Consider the following 21,390-nt stretch of genomic DNA (forward strand, 5'->3'; position numbering starts at 1 on the left):
CCCTGATATATCTGCAACTACATAACAGTAGTGTAGTGAGGCCCTCTGGTGGACAAGAAGAGCATTACAGCTGCAGTGAAGGATTTTGATCCAGAGGACATCATGATTATCCATCCTAAACATAATAATCTTTGAATGAAGGACCAGGTTTTTCACCAGTTATTAAAGGAAAGCTATCATATTGCATTGTTATCAATCTGTAGGCTATACTTTCAGCTGGTATGTCCATGACCTTTAGAGTATGTAATCGATATCTGAAATATAAGATAGACATTGAACAGTAAATGTTGAGGTTAACCAAGGAGGTTATATGGAGATAACCTCCTCGGGTTGGCCAAGGACATTGGTTTGACAAATATTAGTGTGTATAACCTGGATAAAGGAGTCATTCACCAAGATCAAACCTTTCTCTGTCAGTTGCTATGGTTATTTACATTCCTTGCTTCACCACAAGTGCAGTATTTTATTACTAGTACTCTCCAAGCAGAGGTTTGGGTTTTGCCTTATTTTTGGCATGTTTTAGGCTTTTTTGGGGGGTGGGGTTTCTTTTTGAACTGGAATTTTTTTTCTTGGGTTGGTTGATTCTAAAACTTCCAGTGCAAAAAAAAAAGAAACCCCGGTAAAAAGCCTAAAAACACGCCAAAAATAAGCCAAAACCCAAACCTCTGCTTGGAGAGTTGTATTTTATGCGAAATCAGCTGATGATTATTTTGATGGCCAGAACGTGCTGCCCATATAAGGGCATCCCAAAGTAGGCGTTGCCATTACGCAATCCGTGACGTCACGGGAACCCTGTCATGCGCACTGGCCTGGGCAAGATGGCGTCGCCAGAAATGCAGGATTCGGAACCCGCGACTTTGTGACCGAGTTTTCGTCCTTCAGTGTTTGGAGTTGCGGTCATCGCGGTCGTTCAAGGCATGTGAGAACAGTTCGGGAGGACACAGAAGCATGCAGTCGGTGGTCGTGTACGGTCGCATGCTTACGAGGGCCCTTCTTTCGCCCGCCACGACGCAAGACCTGCGAACCAAGAGAAAAAGAGACCTGTGCCTGGTGTCCACCGCGCAAGGCTTTTCCAAAGACTTCAACAATTCGATACACAAGAAGGGACTTTTCGGCGACGACGCCTACTTTATAGCAAGATATAAAAACGTAGATGTCTTAGGTAAGTACCATTTGAAGGTTTGAGAGTTAAACAAAGAGCGATCGCTTTGAGTTCTCCCTCGTGAGAGCTAAGCATAATCACCTTCCGGTTTAAATTCCCACGGGACCCGGTTAGGTACGAACTGTGGTCTTGCACGTGTAGCTGATGTTTTGTTGACTTTTCTACTACTTTACACGGGTATTATCCCCAGTCTTACTACTGTAGTAGTCCCAAGAATCAAATTATGTAGGAATAGGGCCACTTTCACTTTAGAGAGGGCGTAAAGTAGTTCCATAACAGCCTTGAGCAAAAACGTTCTGCCGGTTCGGACCGCCTGGATGTTTGTTTTGCCTAGAGGAAATCCATAGTGAGCTGTTGTCATGGACAAACTGTAACGTTTGTGATCGATATGGGAATCAAACCTAACAAAATCTCGTCCAAATATCTCCTTTTTATCGATCGAATACTACACAGAGGTCACAGGATTTTGTAGAGGTCAAAAGTCCACCTGTGTCCCCCCCACTGACTGCCCAGTGACTGCCTGCCCCTGTCAGGTCCTGATTTATTGTCAGACCCCATGTGCTCCAGCTAGGACAGGTCACTATGGGCCAACTGTATCACATTTGGCATGATGACCAAACAAAGGGTTACTAAATGCTAGTTCGAGCCTTTGTATTGTACAGGCCTGGTCTCATAACCATGCATATAAAATGCCCCCGGCCTCTTTCTAATACTAAAACTAATTGTAAGGAAAAATAATGCAGTGGGTTAACAAAGATTTATGGTCTCTTGTTTGTGTACACAAGGCATGCAGACAGGTGGGTTTTACTTTTAGGCAGGGTAACGCTTAAGTACCAGTTGTAGTTCTTATGGTCCTCTCACAAAGACAAACAAGCTTGAAGTACGTTGTTAAACAAGAGCACATAATATTTAAGAAGGGCAAGGTAACAGGCAAAACAAAAAGGTATGTTGCATGGAACTGTTCTGGAATAGAAAATTTATACAACTTCAAGAAACTTTGATTTAAGGTCAACTTTCAAGGTGCTACTTTGGGAACCATAATCTTAAATGATCACGAATTACATATGTATGTCCGTAGCTGGCTACTTCCAGAGACAATACCTGCCCATCTCTGACAGTGACAGTCCCAAATGTAATGTTGAAGCAGCCAAAGGCACATTCTTTTGCTAATGGAAGTTATACCAGAGGTAGCCAACTGGGAACATGTAGTACAGAAAGGGAATGTGTACAAAACACTGGGTGTTCTTTCAAAGTAGTTGAACACACCCTTTCCCTTAACAATACATAATGGCTGGTTGGTATGCCTGATGTCTAGACCTATTGTTGCAAAGAGTTTGATGATATGATTATCTTGTATTTGGATTCCCCATTTTGTACAATGTGTCTTTTCTTTCATAGTAAAAACACCAATGGCAAAATATCTGTTATGATTCATACAGTCTACAGATACAAACTTGAAAGTGGCCTCCTAGCTGTCTGTTATATCTGTCATTACAAACACACATGGCTATTACCAGTAATATGGCTTGCTTCCTCTCACAGTAAGTGTAGAAGCATTTGTTATGTTATAGATATGTCTGATATGAGCGACAGTTCTGAAGCTATAATGACAGCCTAATATGGGGGACAGGACTGAAGATTTAATGACCTAGTAACACTGTCTTTTCCCTAAAGGCGCTTCTCTTCCCAATTTGCAGTAAAACCATAACAGAACAGGCAATCCCTGATCACCAGAATGATTTCCTATGGGGGTCATGACCCCAGACTGTCCTATTACAAGTACAAGTCTCCGCAGGGGGTATGTGGCCAGAGGACACAGCTGAAGGGCACATTCCAAATGTCCGTCAAATTTTCTCACGCTGTTAGTGCAACTGATATGCTTATTACATGTATGCTGCAGGAAGTGTTGCTAAATCGTGATAGAGGGGTTTTTTTTACAGCTAGATGTCTTGAAACAGGAATCTTTTGGGTAAACGTTTTCATGTGTTGGCCCTAATTTTGTACTCAAGTCAACATGTAACTGTCACTGTAATTGTAAATAAATTATAAATCCTCCCATAAGGACGAGAGGTATTCTGATTGTGAAGTACAAACCTCTGTACATTACTGTTTTCAAACCCAAATTCAAGCATTATTGGTTCATTATACTGTTACAACTCTGTTTATATTGCTCTTTCTATAAATATCACTTGACGATTGATGATGCCTAGATGTAGCCACAAGTCACTAAAATGCACTGGTCAGTCTTTTCTAGGTCACAGGATAAACTAGGTTCATATACAAGCACAATTGATTGAGTCAGTGAACATTACGGTGTTTATTTCTCCTTCTTGAGTGCTTAAGGGCCATTTATTATCTCTCTTCAAAAACAGTGCATCACAGGAATTTGAAGAAGCTAGGCTTGGAAACATGAATTATTTCCTATATGTTATGTCACAATCTGTACTATTAATAGTATTATATGCTTTTCGTTTACCAATATTTTGTCCATCAAAAAGTACAAACAGATGTTTTCACTCTTGTACCTACGTAAGTCGCTCAGTCAGTGCCAACAAAAATAAAAATTAATACATATTAATAGTGCTGATTGATACATCCCTTCTTGCTGGATGAACAAGGATAGATTAGGAGCATAAAAATGTCAACATATTCCTTGCAGTTACAGTCCTGAATCTGTTCTACAGTTAGTACCATTTTTGTTCTCTGTATTCTTGAAGCATGAAGGTTTACTGAGCACTGTCTAGTGATTTGATTGTTCAGTGTCACTGGGCAGAATCTTAAGTATGTGACCTCTTGGATCTTGACTCCATAACTTCATTCCTAATCTACTTTCTTGCCAGATCAAGAAGGTAACCTAAGATGCCAACGTAAGATCATTGGATTTACCCCCAACCCCTGGAGTATGTAGTCCAAGATTAAACTGTCACCTTCATTGAAATGTTATCCAACAACTCTTCGGGGCCAGTGAGAACACATGCTATTATCTCGAAATCCAGGTGCAATTTTCTACCTTTTGTTCCATTCAACAGAAGAATGTTTAAGCCTTAGGTGAGAGTAGTAGCAAACTTGTTACTGGTAAAGGAAGTCTCATTGTTAATGACAACATCTCTGAAGAACTGACAGAAAAGGGTCGTGAGAGAGTTGACATTATGCGTGCAGTTATTTCTGGATGACTGCATTTTTCCCTTGCAGGACATTTATTTTAACCTTTATTTTGTCAGAAGAACACTTGATGATGAGTCAAGTTCACGTTTCAGCGGGCATGTTTCAGCTGAACACCAGCTATCAGCTGTGTAAAGTGATCTTGTACTTGACATTTAGCAGCGATCCTTTTAGCTGAACCCATGACTTGATTTATACTGGGTCACAAACTCTTGTGCTGATGGCTGTCTATTTTTGCGATCATATTGCTTAATGTTAAAAGACTTCTATTTGAAGGATGACCTTCGAGGCACCTTTGAGGCTTGAGAATTGTAGTTATCTATATGTTGGACTACTGGTAACTCTATATTGTAAAGGAGTTAAAGATACACATACTAGTGGTAGTACACGTTCACAGTTAAGATCACAAACTCTCTGTTGGATAATTCTCTGTTTTTGCGATCATATTGCTTAATGTTAAAAGACTTCTATTTGAAGAATGAACTTGTAAATTGTAGTGATCTATGTTGGAGTACTGGTAACGTATTGTAAAGGAGTAGAACTTGAAGAAACATCTACAAGTTCAAAGTTACAGTATGCTGTATACCAACATACTGGAAAATGCCAGTCACGTCCGGTGGACTTTATGAGGACATTGAACCCCCAGGAAAGTCGGGGAGACCTTGAGGTTTATTGGCTGGGTGGGAAACGGTTTGGTGGTTTGGGCTGTTCAGTCAGATGTAGACAGCAGGATTCATGCTCCTATTTAGAACCAAGCGGTCCGTAATTTCCTCTGATAGAGCAACTTTTGGAACTGGTGTTTTTTTCTGATACCATGGCATGCTCATGAGCTAGGTAATATTTTGTGAGATACATGTACTAGAAATCGTTATGCACCATGTTTCAAAGAAAATTTTGCCAACATGATACATAAACTACCTAGAAAGATAGCGGTCCTTAATTTCCTCTGATGAAGCAAATTTTGGAACTGGTGTTTTTTTCTGATAGTGATGCCATGCACATGAGCTAGGTAATATTTTGTGAGACACTAGGAGTCGTCTTGAACCATATTTCAAAGAGAAGTTCATCAAAGTGATACATGAAGTTAACTACCCACAGGAAATAGAATGATTGATAGTGGTCCTTAGCCAGTACATGTTTCATCTGTATATATCACATGTCCTTTTCATCTGTATGTATCACAAGTCCTTTTCAACAGAACTCTTAAGGACGACCAAAGGGCACCTGATCTGTGATAGCAGGTTAACATGCATTACTGCTCCGAGATGGAATTGGACTTGGGCTTTGCATTTGACGGTCCGTCACAGTTTCAAGCACCACAAATCTGGTTTTCCATTAACACAACGTACCCTAAGGCTCATAAAAGTTTTTCTCTCCCATCTTACAAACATGGACTAAAGAAATAATGTTTCTTTTTTTATCCAGACAGTAATAAATGTTAGCAATTTCCTGTAGGACTTATAAGATTACGTAATATTCCCCGGCAAACATTGGATGAGAAGGAGACACACAGTGTTGTGATAACAAGATCTGAAAGCTTAAGTGATAAAATCGCTGGACCGGTACATTCCCATCATTTTATAAACCTTTTAGTGGGCCTGGATATGCTCAAGTGGCTGAGATGGATCAATGCATGTTCCATTTTCAATGCTTTTCCCCACAGACAACCAGATGGTGCTATGAAAGTGGTGAGGTTCAGTTTATGATAAAGTTTATTGTTCGAAAATCCCATCTGCAGTCTGCATTTTGCAGAGACATTTTTGATATTGCAGAAGAAAAATTAAGCAACCTACAATTTGCAGACTGAAAAAATCAGGCTAGGGGTTCAATTGTGTCAAAATTTCTGCAATCTCGCAGAACACTGAAGTAAAGTATTTCTACCACTGAAGTTGAATAGTTAACTTTCCCCCTGCTAAGGGCCCATATATGTGCCAAAAGTCATACTGCAAACTACAGGCGTTGGCAAAAATAGGGTTAATTTCTTACACCTTTCATAATGCCCATAGACTCTGAGCTTAGAGTTAGACAATTCTTCTAAACCCATAAAAGTTGCAATGCAAACTTGGTAGCTGATGTCTAACACGGTGCCCCGAACGTTTGCCACCCCTGACCCACAAACGTTACAGAGTAAACAAAAACGGGTGTCAATAACGCCAACAAACAAAACAGTTGCAATAGAGAGCCCCCAACTGCTGAGCTTGCAGATGGAAAACGATCTACGAACCATTGTTTTGCGTAAAGTATCTGATCTACGAACCATTGTTTCGCATAGCGTCATCTATTGTAACCTGCAGACAAGGTCTACTCAATGCTACAAAACAAACCTAACCTTAGGGGTATCTTAGGTTTCATGATTGTTGTGTTTTGCTTTAATTTGTTTGCAAGGGGTTAAATGTTTGAGAGTAGTGGAAAGGGTCACGTACACAGACTAATACATCATTCACGATCTAATGTGGTATTTTGTATGTCATTAGACATAAATTATTAATAACGGGCTACCTGGTATTAGGTATAAGGAGCTATTGTGTCTGTTGGAAATCCATCAAAATATTCTTGGGAAGGGGTTTAAAAATATGACAAATTTCTATGCTGTAATATTTACTAAATCATTAATATTTACAAAGCAAATTGCACAGGAATCATGACTGATAAAAATGTAAAAAAGGCAAAAGAATCGAAAGAATGATTTTAGCCATTGTACAGTAAGAAGTGGGTGTGGCAGCTATTTGGTCCTCAAATATTTGTGTATTTTTACAAAGGTGTGCTAGAGAAGGCTTTTACGTAGTAGGTATATTACACCAAGGTTTAAACCTCCTTAATTGCAAACATGGTATACAGAAAATCTTTTCCCTATGAGTATGAAATGTCTAATTGTTTTTTAAAAATTTTATTCGTAATATTAAAAGGATTTCTGTTACCACCCGTCAGTTGTCAAATATTGAAATTGAAGCTAGCATATGCAAGGAGAGATGCTTGGACACAGTTTAGGACATTGTGTTCAAAATCAAAAGCACACTTTCATTTTTACAGAATACAGTACATGTTCCCTTGTCCCTCCAGGGACTGGTTATAGCCAGTTATGCAAGCCTTGTTTTCATTACTATTCATAGGTTTCTGACACCCGTGGGTTTGCTGAAAGTCACCTTTAGCACAGTGTCCCAAGACTATATGTTCTGCACTGTGATGATTAAATGCAATTAAACTGGGGTTTGACTTTGCAGTGACAATGAATATATCAGTACCATAACAGCAGGGTAGCATATTTTATTATACAGTAGCAAATTGCCCTGAGGAAGGGGACAGACGGTCACCAAAACATTGGGTTAATAAAAGACTTAGTTGTGTAAAAAGAGTCTCTTTATTCAGTATCTTAGTTAAAGCTGTTGCAGGCCAACCTGGGTGTGAAGTTTTTGAATAATTCAATCAGTCTGCTCTTAAATAGTTTATTAATGTGTCTACATGTAGGACAAATAGTCATATTCTTGAATAATTAAAAGGTCTGTTCTTGACAGTTTACCAATGTGCCAAAGTCTGTGCTTTAACTTTATGTATATCAGTAGGTATATCAGTCATGTTGAGAATATGACATACAGAATTAGGTCATAAAAGGTTGAATCAGCTCAAAGGCATCAATCATAAGTCATACTTGCTTGTAGACTGTTTAGTCAAGAATTGTTTATCGATAACAGAGATTTGTATGTATGGACAAAGGTTAGAGCAGGCATTGATTAATTGTGATGTTTTCATTTTTATTAATTTGTTATATGTATATATAGGTGAGCAATTGGAAAATTTTACTCTCGTTGATATATGTCATTACATGATTATGTAGAGTTGTTAAGTGCATTATACAAATTGTGGATATGTGGCCCTGTAATAGCCAGTATCATAGTATCACACAATTGTATATCATAACATAAAATTACTTGTATACATTACAGGGCTGGTCTGGTTACCAAACCTATTATAGCTCCCGAGTCCTACGTATACATTTGCGGATCCGAGGATGTAGGACTCGGTAGCTATAATAGGTTTGGTAACCAGGCTAGCCCTGTAATGTATACCAGTAATTTTATGTTATGATATACGATATTGTACTTTGATATAATACTGAACTGTTGCATTTACAATGTACCAGTAATAGATATGTTCTGATATACAATTGTATGATACTATGATACTGAACTGTTATATATACCCGTAATAGATACCAGTAATTTTCTGTAATAATATACCATTGTATTATATATGTACTGAACTAAACTGTTATACATGTATATACCAGTAATGTTATGATTATGAATTTATGATATACAATTGATGCTGCAAATGATAGATACTACAAATGTATGATACTGAACTATGTACATGTACCAGTTATATATACCAGTAATTTTATGTTATTATGTACAATTGTATGATACCAATATACTATAATACTGAGCTGTTGCATTATGTATCCCCCCAGGGGTAGCTGACGGTGTTGGAGGTTGGAGAGACTATGGCGTGGACCCTTCTCTCTTCTCTAGTTCACTCATGAAGACCTGTGAGAGACTGGTGCAGGCAGGACGCTTCAAACCCGCGTTACCCATCGGCCTCATCGCAGCCAGCTATTACGAGTTGTTAGAAAGTAAAGGTCCAATTGTAGGTGAGTATGGTGGGACAGGGACTGCCTCTGCTTTGACTATGCATCAACAGGATTGAGGTGTTCCAGAATTCATTCTTTTCTAAAACTATCACAGAGTGGAACTCACTGTCACCAAGTACAGTAGGGGCATTATCATTAGATAGCTTTGAACAATGTCTAGAGTTAAATGTTCAAGGCAAGGGTTAGGTGGAACAAGTTGATCGGTGTAATGTAGCTAGCTGCTGCCGCGCTGCATGCCTGCAAAGCTGGTGTGTTACGCCGAAAGGCGGTTATACCGGCTTAGATACAGATACAGATAGAACAGTTGTGTTATGCCTGTAATTGCCTTGTATGTACACTTTCACCTACATTAGACTATCACACCATCACCACTTTCTCCAGCTATTACGAGTTGTTAGAAAGTAAAGGTCCAATTGTAGGTGAGTATCTATGGTGGAAAGGGAGCCTCCTCTGCTTTAGCTATTAACAGCCTCTGCCTGTTATTACCTTGTACGTACACTTTCACCTACATTAGACTGCCTACCATCACCACTTACACCAGCAACATTGAAACATACAATTAACATTGAGAGTTCTAGGAAAATTACCTCAATCAGTCAGAGTGGAACTCACTGCCACCAAGTACACTAGGGGTATCATCACTAGATAGCTTTAAATTATGTTTAGAGGTAAATGTTCAAAGGCGGTTATATCGGCTATACAGATACAGATACAGTCATACAGATATACCATTTATATTGAAACACCCAAGATCTGGCTGAGGAATCTTATAACGTCCAATAATAGGTAATTATGGAGTAGGAGGCCTAAGGTCAATGCCCTGCTAGTGATTACAAAATGTATGTCAGAGGTCTTTCTGACAGCTGCCAAATGTACATCATCACACATGCCAACATTTTCTTAAGTTGCAACAACAAGTATAGTGTTCATCCAGGGTGATTTGGACTGTTCTAAAAGAGTGACCAGTGGGGGGCATGAGGCAGCCATCTGAATAAAAAAAAAACTGTTGGTTTGGATGTTTGTCAAATACTTTTGTTGAGCCGAAGAGTGGTTATACTGGCTATATACAGGTACAGATACAGTTATACCATTTACATTGAAATACCCAAGATCTGGCTAAGGAATCTTATAAGGCCAGCTTGTATATAATGTATTACTATTACATTGCAATATGTTTTGGCTACATGTATATGTGGATTTACCAAGGGGCACTGACTCAGTCAAGAATGGTCAGTAACCTCTAGTGTTAACAGTCTAGGGGTTAGTGTGCCTGCTTTTGGCCTGTAAGGTGAAAAGTTTGGACCTCAACCTTTTGCCGTTCCCCCAAATGGCAGTGAGCCTAAAAGGGCTGTGGTCTTTTGGCTGGAATGTTGTTAATGGTCTACTGATGGTCGTACTGGAACTTATTAGCAAGTCACCAAAAAGAGTGGAGGAATTTGTTCAGCACATTGAACCTGTATATGCTGTAAATTTCTCCTGGTTATGGACAGTGGATGGATAACATCCTGGATTGGAAGAAAGAAGTGCACTAAGGCCACACCAAATTAATTTCTTGGTTAACGGATTCGCCGCTTCATTTTTTTCTGATTTGCAAATAAAAATAAAAATTCAGAATCAACTGCAAAATGCTCATATTTTTCCCTGACCAGTTGAAAACAGTCCTTTTCTTACTACTTGTTACAGTCATTACATCTTTCAATGCAGTGGTATCATTTAAAGTTCAAAATTCATTGCTTAAATTTTGAACCTGCCTGGTGTGTTGACTTCATAGCTCCTATCGTACCATTTTGGGCCATAATAGGATGTCTAGGCCTGTTTTTATTTATTTATTTTTTTCGCCCGCCCGCTCCATTATTTTCCTAGAAAAATCCGTTAACCAAGAAATTAAATTGGTGCACACTAATGCAAGGAAACCATCTGTCAGAAAACAAGCCATAGTGCCCCGAAAGTCAATATTGGCCATGTTTGGAAAAATGTACACAGTAAAGCTTTTAAGTAATTACAAGATGGTTGCAAAGCAATCAGCCAGTTTTATATTTAACCTTAACGTTTTTTCAAACAACTGAATACAATTACTAGGCATTATAGTTTGGCAGTGCCAGGCAGAGTGCTTTACATAAATTACAAATAGCAATTTCTGTTAGGCCAAATCTGTGTACATGTATGTCAAGGAAAAAGGAAACATAATTTTATGTTCTTAAGCCTGCATTATCATAAAAAAGGCATAACTCCCACTGGTTTACTTATGTGAACAAAATATTTTTGCAAAGCCAGTATTGAATTTTTATATAATATTATTATTTAGTAATTGCTATTCACACTAACTACCCTGTTCACAAACATACAAACCAAATTGCAATGGTAAAAACGTATTCCTCCAACATACTCTAATCCTCCGGGCACAGTAAAAAGGGCAATTACGTCTAGTTGATGAAGCACTTGACACTTTTGGAGAGCTTTCACTGGCGATTCAAGCTGACAAATGACCAGTTGAACTATCAAGCAAACACCCTGGGTCCACTTCAGCCAGAGTGCCACAAAGTGCCGGCAATGGGTCATGTCGGGTGTCTCAATGGCTTCCGCTTTGATCAAGCTCCGTGTTAGCACTGGTGTTAGTCTGGGTCTAACTTGGGGCTCCTTTACTTCAGTCCTCATCAAACTTCAAAGAAGTGTAATGGCAGAAATGCTGCAGTACCTGTATCTGTATAGCCTGTACAACTGCTTCTAGGTACTAGTCAAACACATCATGTTTGCAGGCACGTGGCGCAGCAGCAGCTATATTACATCGAACGACATCTGAATCTGTATATCAAGTATAACTGCCCTTTGGCATAACTAGCTCCGTAGGCATGCGATGCGGCGGCAGGTAGCTATATTACACTGAACAACCTGTTACACCTAGCCTTTGAAGATCTAACTTTAAACATTGTTTAAAGCTATCCAGCAAGGATGCACCAACTATATTTGGTGGCAGTGAGTTCCACTCTGCGATAGTTCTAGGAAAAAAACAAGAACACCTCAATTCTTGGTTGATAATTCTGGTACTTAAAAGGTATGACTATTTCTTGTCCTTTGAGGAAAGGGTTCAAATAATCAAGGTAAAGTTGGGGGTACAACTACTAAATGAACAGAAATATTGAAGCAGTTTTATGCTGATCAGTCTGTACTTTCTCCTCACAGGTAGCAGTACAGCATGTGTCCTAATCCTGGACCGCCCCAGCAGAACACTGTATTCTGCCAACCTCGGTGACTCAGGGTTCATGGTGGTGAGGAAAGGAGAAATTGTACATAGATCAGAAGAGCAGCAGCATTACTTCAACACCCCCTTCCAGTTGTCATTAGCATCACCCAGGGAGGATGGTTTGGTGCTCAGTGACAGGTTGGTACATAACTTGCTTCCTTGTTTATTGTATCTTTGCACAGGGTACATAATGTAGATAGTTGATAGGCACACATGATGATATGTTTTAAAATGTAAAGTTATGTGTTAAGTTGTATGTAAATAATGTTTCAATTTTGATGTAGTTTGTATGAGGTACATGTACATTGTATGACTAACTCCGAATCATGGATTGTGTCACCTGATACTGTGTGGTTGGCCGGTGAAGTTGCTGAAACTCTAACTTGCAGGGGTATTGACATCTGCTGTGCCCTAGAATCACAGGACAGAGGCACATGGCGAGCTACCATCAAGCCCCAGCATCAAAGTACAAGAAAGTCTAACCCTCATTATGAGGAACAAAAGACAATAGACCGGATAGAGAGTGAGAGAAAGAGAGTTACTTGTACATTTTTGTTGACCTGGTCTGTTGCTTCCCTCCCCAGCCCTGAGGCAGCTGGCTTTATGTCCTTCCTGGTGGAGGAGGGTGACCTCATAGTCACGGCAACAGACGGCCTGTTTGACAACCTGTCCGACTCCATGGTCTTAAAGGAACTATCAAAACTTAGGGTGAGTCTTTGTAACACTGTTTCTATAACATGTTTCTATTTTTTAACGTTCACTACATCGATATGTATGTAACTCACCAGATATGATGATCATGATGTTGATGAAGGTTTATAGAACATGAAAGTCGGTATCTTTCAGGTGTGAAGTTCACAGGAAAACATAAAAGATTGTCTTGATGTAAAGTCTTAAATCTTGTGTCCATTTTTTAAATGTTAGGCCATGTTGATTTGATTCTATGGACATCCGTGTGCGAATGAATTTTCGTCAGTTTCCAAAAAAAAAAATATTCAACCATGCTGTAAATCGTACAAAGCAACTGCAAAATTAGCAAATATATAGTACCGAAGGTTTCCAAAAATATTGGAAAACGATACTAATGTCTTAAATGTTCCTTTACAAATGTACCTTAGACTTGAAAAGTTATAGCTTGTACCCATTAAGGAAGCATTCACAATCGTCTCTCAGGTGCGAAGATTGTCTCGATGAACAGCCATAAATCTTGTGGCAGTCTTCCAAAGTTATTTATCTTCCCTGGACAGCAGTGCTAATCAGAATTAGTTTGGCTCCCAATCGTAGCAAAGCAATCGCCATTACTGCTAAATTTAGAACCGAGGGATTCACACATTGAGTTAGCTCTGACTGGCTGCTGAGGAAATGTAATTACTCTGGTGCTGTGCATCTCTAGATGATACCAGGGCAGTATCTGTCACTGTCAGCTGTGAATCAGGCAGGTTACTGTGTGTTACTGTGTCTGATGGAAAGAGGGTTTCTCACTAGATTGGCTCAGTAAATGTCCATTATAAGGGTACATGCTAGTAGCACATTAGGGTATGATATATTGGTGCAGAATATCAGGGGCAAGATAGGTTTGTATCATACTGTATGAAAGTATGAAGGAAATCATGGCAATGGTTTATGAACATTTTGTAGTAGCCATACTTCTCAAAGTCTGAATGGTGCAAGTAAAACTTGGTGCAGGTAATTTTCAATGTTATCTGCACCAGTGCAGATATGCAAAAAAAAGTACTTCGAGCCCAGCAATACCAATACGTTTTGATATCTGCACAAACCACCATTAAAAGATACCTCAGACTCCCCCCTGTATACTTGAGCTTTTTAGCAAATCCTTCAACAGCTTTGATCTATTTTCTTGTTTTCTTCAGGATCACAAATACGAGAACATCGAGCGAACAGCACAGAATCTGGCGGAGCAGGCACAGGAGCTGGCCTTTGACCCCGAGTACATGTCGCCCTTCGCCACAGAAGCACAGCATGCTGGGATAGATGTCAAAGGTCAGTCAATGGAAAAATTTCTTTCGGTTTATCAGGCAAATCTATGTTAGAAACTTGGAGATTTGATATGCAAGAGAGACGGTAGTTTCAAAGAAAAGCATTAGTTTTGTTAATGGAACAACAGGTCGTTCGGTGTAGTATAGCCAGCTGCCATCGCGCCACGTGCCTGCGAAGCTGGTGTGTTGCGCCGAATGGCAGTTATACCAGCTATACAGATACAGAAGCCGGTTTTACTCCCAAGGGCAGTTATACTGGCTATACAGATACAGAAGCTGGTGTGTTACGCCAGAGGGCGGTTATACTGGCTATACAGAAACAGAAGCTGGTGTGTTACGCCGAAGGGGGGTTATACCGGCTATACAGATACAGAAGCTGGTGTGTTACACCGAATGGCGGTTATACCGGCTATACTGATACAGAAGCTGGTGTGTTACGCCAAATGGCGGTTATACCGACTGTACAGATACACATACAGATGTTTTTGACTGCGTATCACTGTTAGATGCTAAAACCTGGTTTGCCCTTTTTGACACAGTAGCCCATAAATTTGAACCTGATCTGTAGCAGTTTATCCGTGACATTTGCAACAGAGTCTTGCAGCTGTTGCACTGACAAGCCTCGGAGGTCAACAACTTTTATCTTCTTATATAGCACAGAAGGGAAATCACTCTGGACTTAACGATGTAATCCTCGTGTAATACTGACAGATATACCTTTGATATCAGTTCTGGTTACTGTTAATCAAAGGCTTTGTTCAAAGTCTTGAGATTATCTTTGCTCCCAGTTGACTTGTGGAACGGTTAGATCTCATTTGTCTGGCTTCTCTCCAAATTGTCTTGTACATGTGTGTTACAAATTGATGCTTTCATCTACAGATTGGGACACTGCTGTTAGTGGATGCCGGGCATATTTTGCTCCTTTTGCTTAGGCCACACCAGTTTAATTTGTTGGTTTTTACAGAAACTTATGTACAAAATGTATAAGAGTGAAAAAAATACAAACAGGCCTAGGCATCCTCTGATAGCCCCAAAAGCTACGATAGCTATAAAGTCAACATACCAGGCTGGATTGTAATTCAAACAATGAATTTAAACTTTCATCAAACCAATACATATATGAGCATTTTGGAGTTGATTCAGAACCTGAATCCTTATATCTGTTGTAAATAACAGTTGCCGGTTTAAAAAAAATCTTCTTTTTTTTTTCTGCAGGAGGAAAACCAGACGACATTACAGTGCTGCTGTCAGTGGTTGCGTTGTATGCAGACTAACACAGAAGTGGGGGGGGGGCAGTTGGGGTAACTTATGTACAGTAAAGTGAAACTTTATTCCACAACAACTGTAACAGGTAAAATGTATGGCAAGCTCTTCAGAGTTACGTTATATTACTTGGTTGGTCAAATCAGTCACTTCTTACAGATACACTTTCACTGAACCAATCTAATACTTAGTGAATTGAAAATATATATCTAGTTTGACACAATGCAAGAGAACACTTTCTGGCTACAACACATCAAGGAAATAATGTTCATCAAGGAATAGAAATAGCCTGAGTGCCATCATATTTGTACATGTATGCCAGGGCTCCTATACTGGCTCCAAAAGGGAGTATGGGAGCCCTAGCATACAAATAGGACGGCACCCAGGCTAGAATAGAAAGTTCTGTTAATGTTGATATCTGGTTGTGTAAAGAAGAGGTTCTTTCTCAGATTTGTGTGAATTGGTAGATGGAATGCTTGATGACATTGGTTGACCTTGACTTATACAGAATGGTGTGTGGGAGGGGGGCAGAGGTTGATGACCTGTGGAAGTGTTACAGATAGTGACTTGCAGTGTCTATCGTCTGTGTTTCTGTACATTTAACTGTATGTCTGTATATATACAGAAGTGAAGGGAAGTTTTACCATAATGGTATCTTTTTCAAGCATACAAAATATTTAGGATGTGTAGTTTAAGACAAGGTTTTTGTGAATGCATCAGCTTGACTTCTTGGGTATTGCTTGTAACCATCCCCTCACAGTGTATATTTCACATACCTAAAACTGTCAAATCTGAATTGTTCAGTATTCATTTATACGGTGAGAACAGGAATTTGAACCAGAGAACACTAGGATGTATGTCAAAGACCAGGAGTTTTGAATACAACTACACTCTGTAGTTTTGCTTGGATATTTCATATGAAAAAGTATGCACTTCAACCTGTTCTACTATGTAAAATGGGTTGTACATTGCTTAATTGAGACAAACTAATATTAGCTTGTCAGTCGTCAATGAAAAATTTGGAGAAAGATCAATCCAACAGTACTGCCTGTCAATCGCAGATACATACTCGCATGGCAAGCTCTCTCTCCTGTAAGTTAACCCTCTTCCTGCTTTTCATGTATGTGTAGCACATGTATGTAGCAGAGAGAGGGTTAAGAAAACAAAGCAGTTTAAGTACTAATTGAAGGGATGGTTGGTGTTAGAGCCAGAATTGTAATATGTTAAAGACAGTGGTTGCAGTTTTGTCTGTAAAGTGTTGGGAACCTAAAACAGTATTAGAGGAAGCAGAGTATTAACAGAGAAAGTATGAAGTATCTGTTGCATGACTGTGTGTGTGATATGCTCCTAGGTACTTATTCCTGTGTAGTTTCCTCTGGTAGTTTTAATTTTCATTGCTTAAGGAACTGGCCAGGTTGTGGCATGTGGCTTTTTCAAAGAAGATCTTGATAGCAGTTTATATCTGAAAGTTACGAACATTTCAAATATGAAAAAATGATTTCTTTGTGAGAGAAACATGTCAAAGCCATTGACCACTTCCTTTATGCATTGAATGTAACAGTTATTGTAATAAACTCACGGTTAGCTTTTTAGTAAGCACGCAAAAGGCCATATAGAGAAAAGTATGCTTTTTACTAGTGGGCGAAATACTGTAGAAAAGTTTCCCAGTAGAAAGGGCTCAAGAATGAAAAGAAAAAAACAACAAAAACATGTCCTAGGTTTTGGCAGAATCCTGTCGCCTAAATATGCACTGTACAGTACCAAAAGTATCAAGCTGCTGTTGAGGATGTGAAAAGGTGTAAATAATAAGAACTGAGAAACCTTTAAGAACATATTTATGTGGACATGAGTGTATCAGCATGTGTAGTGTAGTAGAGGGCAGGGTGAACTTTAACAATGCAAGAGTAGCAGGGACTTGAAGAGACTTGTGCCTAGGTTATTACTAACATGTTGACCATGTTACACCAGACTTGATGTTATACGGGGAATTCTCAAAATATTTCAACTTTTTCTAAGTTAGATGTTTGCCTTTGTGATTTCTTATGTACATGTATGTTTGCCTCTGTACATGTAATATAGACTAGTCTCGGTTAAAGCCAGTAGCTTCTGAAAATCACGATATAATGAAAGCTGGGCCAAAGCTGTAGGCGATATTTAGGTGCCAAGACATTGTTTACGCTAACTAGTACTAACACTAATTGTTTATGCTTTCTCAATGTTAAATTTTACCTTACATGTAAGAACGTTTGCTCTTTTTGGGGGTGGTCTGACTTTTAAGAAGGAAGATATTGTTGTTATGTTATTTCAACTGTTCACAAAGCTTGCTGCTACCAACTGTAAGCTACGTATACTTGTGGTGAGGAAGGTATCACAAAAAAACTCTCAGAATTTTATCTCTATGTTACTTGATGTACAGTCACTTTCCTTTAGCCTGTCTGAAAGCGATTTGTTATGTCCTTTCGTTAAGCTCCAGCTTTGTTTCATGGATGAAGACTTAAATGTGCTGTTTTTCCTACTTTTGTTCTCTGGATTGAATAGAGTGGTTTATGATGAACAGAGATGCAGAAATGGCATGAAAGATGATGATGGCAGTGGATGTAGAAACAACTCAAACTGCGGAGGTGTCCAAACTGCAGTGTCTGTACATGTATGTATGCACTGCAGAGAGATGCTAGCCTCTTGTGCAGGCCTCGGAGTGGGTTGGAGTTTTTTTGCTGTGTTAAATGGATTCTTTGCCAGAGAACATTATACCCACCATGGATTTTGTGGTGGGTATAACCTTCTTTGGCAGTACATGTATAACCTTCTCTGGTGGTATACAGTTCTCTAGCAAAAAAACGCATTTAAAGTATCAAAACACCTTCCCTATCAGAGACCTGCACAGGAGGCTAGAGAGATGCAATCTAATCCCTCAGGAAAACAGCTGGGATTTTCACAAATGTCTTGGTAATGAACGATGACTTGAGGGGAGAAAAAGATGTTGAGTTGAGTTTGTGACAAGGGTTTACTTGATGTTGAGGCAGAGAGAAGGAGCAGCAGTGTTGGTGGAGATTTCTCGTTGTGTCGGCATTGAGTAGTTTTTTGTCAATGTGCATCTGTCATCTTGTCATGTTCATCTCATCTCTGTACTTACCATGCCACTGTTGTGTTTTCTGCAAAGTTTTCATCCTAAACATTTCTCATCTTTGCTTGATGCATCATCTATGTCTTCTGTATTCTTGCCTTTGTAAATCTCCTTGATCGCGGTCGTTTTTATAGGAATGAGGCCATAGAAGTGATGTATTGTTCAGCAGATTTTCCTGTGAAAGAATTGGTACATGGAAGTGAAAAATAACAAAAAAAAACTTAGAACTTCAGCTGAAAATGAGCTGTGGATGGGTAAAAGCTATGCTTTTTCATGAAAGCTCTGTTGAAGAGGTTATTATATATATTTGGCTGGCCCAAGCACGATTTGGCATGTTGTTCTGTGTATGTTGCTGTGTCCATTGGCATCAGGCTTGTAAAATACTGCATACAAATTTATACAACTGGCTCATACGGATTGGCTAGGTGCAATACTGCTCCTAACACTACCACATCTAGTGTTGTGTCACGAGGATGTTTGATCCACCACCCCCTCCCCCATAAATTTTATTTTTACACGAGAGTTATTCCTGGCATGTACATTTTGCTAAAAGCCCCAACACTTACAAATTCTGAACCTGAACCCACCCTTGGTAACGATTCCAGCCATAAGAGTTTATGCTGCAGCTTTTTGAGCAAGTTTCTTTGGCTCTACTTTGCTGTGTTGTACTTATTTCTGAACCTTCCCACCACAAGGTAATAAATAATAACTGTACTGACTGTAGAATTAAGAAGCTAGCGGACAAGTTCCACGACAAACATTGATGAAACGGTGCTGTATAGGGAGAGTGGAGCTTGTCATTTTTTTGTGTATTGAGAGATTTGTAAATAAACTTTGTGAATAGTCAAGTGTTTGTGGTGTCTTTAATTCTAAATTATTGTGAGTTTCTGTGAGCACTTAGAGTTTGTATGGGACCTTAGAGTTTCTATGAGTATTTGATATTTAGAGTACTTAAGAGTTTCTATATGTGAGCTCTTAGAGTTTATATGGGAACTTAGTGTTTGTATAACCTTTTTAGAGATGAAAAAATTGCAGATGTGTAACATATACTGATGATGTTTTTCCTTTGCTTGTTTTCCACCCCACCCTGTATTGACAATGCGTGTCAGATCAAGGGTGTGGGCTGCAAAAAATTGCCAATATTACTTGTACGGAAACTTCACCCTATTGAGGCACCTTATTTTCTGTGTGCGGTCCGACTTTCTGGGCTCACGTTGTTTCCTGTGGCTGGTGACAATACACTATCAGTTGCATATTCCTGTTTACCTTTCTAGGCAACTAAATTTTATTTCAAAGCTATTAAAAAGATGATATACTATTTAAATTTTAAAAGTTTTTCTGCTTACAATGTTCAACACGTTAATTAATAGATGAAATTAAATTCTGGCATAGATTATGTTAATGACTCAGAGAACTTGATTGAAAACGAGGCTTTTGCAAAGAAAACCAACGACGGCTGGAAAAAAGTAGAAATTGGCCAAATAGACAGACGATATGCCAGGGGAGTTGGTCCGTGCTAAGAGTACAGGCAAACTATTGTCTTTGATCGGACCAGCTCCGGCTAATTTCTACCCTTTCCAGTCGCTTCCCGAAGCCTGGTAGAGGCTACAATTATTCACCATCGTGTCTAAAATGCACCCTTACTTTCCCACTATCCCCACCAAGAGAAACAATTTTACTACTTAAAAACATATTATAGAAGAAAATTCGTCTCCCACTGCAGAAGTCAAACCCAACAAAATCAGTACCACGTTGTTTGTGTGTATTTGCAATGAACTTTAAATTACTATTTAGTACCTCCGTCATCGCCAGTCATGATCACGCGCCACAGCGTCACTGGGCTGCAGGGCATACGTCACTGTGTGACGACACGTGACGTCACTGACGACGCATGGTTGCTATTTTAGGCCGCGGGAGGTTTGGGAAGTATGGTGATGACATAGTTGACCCGGGGCGTCTGAATTCTGCAGTTTTGTGTTACCCGGTTTGTGGACCTTTGGACTGAGCGGTGCACGCGAACCCGGCTATGATACATGCTATGATGCTAATATTGTTTCTTCACGAATCTAGACGCAAATGTTAAGGAAAGGGCAACATAGCATAATGTACAGTCATTCAGAAAATAAAAACAAAGTACTACGTGATTGTTTCCCACATGGGTATAACATTAAACTTCTCAAGTCTAAGGTCAACAAACATCTGTCTTTAATGTCTGTAAAGTAACCCAAAACATTTGAGTGGCTCATATGAGCCTTGTTTTGTGGTGAACATGAAGTAAAAAAAAACGCAAAGAAGACTACCATAAACATACCATTGCAGTTCAAACCATACCTTAAAACCAAGGACGTTATATCTTGTTGGAGCTCCGTTAAGACAACACTACATATATACAGGGTCTGAAGTGTGTATCTATGAAATACTACATAAAAGTACTCATCATAATCTTCTAGTAGTTCTAGATCTGGTGTAATGAGTGGTTGTGAAAAATGAAATCTAAATTGGAATTCACAATGTTACATTATAGTTGTCGACTAGAATTCCAAAAGGGTAATCACTCATACCGGGCAATGTCGACCCTAGCTAACAAAAATCCAACGGCTCCTCCTTGCGTCCAACGTTATATTGCACGCTGCACCATTAATTAATCCTCGCATCTTACTACATTTTGACATTTAAAATAAAATCTATGGACAAACAAACAAAAACACTGGTGTACATGCAAAATAGCGGCTAGTGTGTTGACAACATTGCCCTTTGTACCTGACAACTTCATTGTGACTTAAGAAATAGGGT

General features: G+C 39.3%; 1 protein-coding gene across 1 annotated transcript; it reads left to right on the plus strand.

Moving 5' to 3' along the window:
- Positions 1-768: 768 nt before the first annotated feature.
- Positions 769-19,441, plus strand: LOC109487175 (protein phosphatase PTC7 homolog). The gene is made up of 6 exons (XM_019791161.1): positions 769-1,162; positions 8,793-8,972; positions 12,153-12,351; positions 12,798-12,921; positions 14,085-14,214; positions 15,426-19,441. Exons 1-6 carry the CDS (start codon positions 949-951, stop codon positions 15,482-15,484), a joined length of 906 nt encoding a protein of 301 aa, XP_019646720.1. The 5' UTR covers positions 769-948; the 3' UTR covers positions 15,485-19,441.
- Positions 19,442-21,390: the final 1,949 nt, after the last annotated feature.

Source organism: Branchiostoma belcheri, unplaced genomic scaffold (genome assembly GCF_001625305.1).
Source record: "Branchiostoma belcheri isolate BF01 breed outbred unplaced genomic scaffold, Haploidv18h27 scaffold86, whole genome shotgun sequence".
Taxonomy (NCBI): Eukaryota; Metazoa; Chordata; class Leptocardii; order Amphioxiformes; family Branchiostomatidae; genus Branchiostoma; species Branchiostoma belcheri.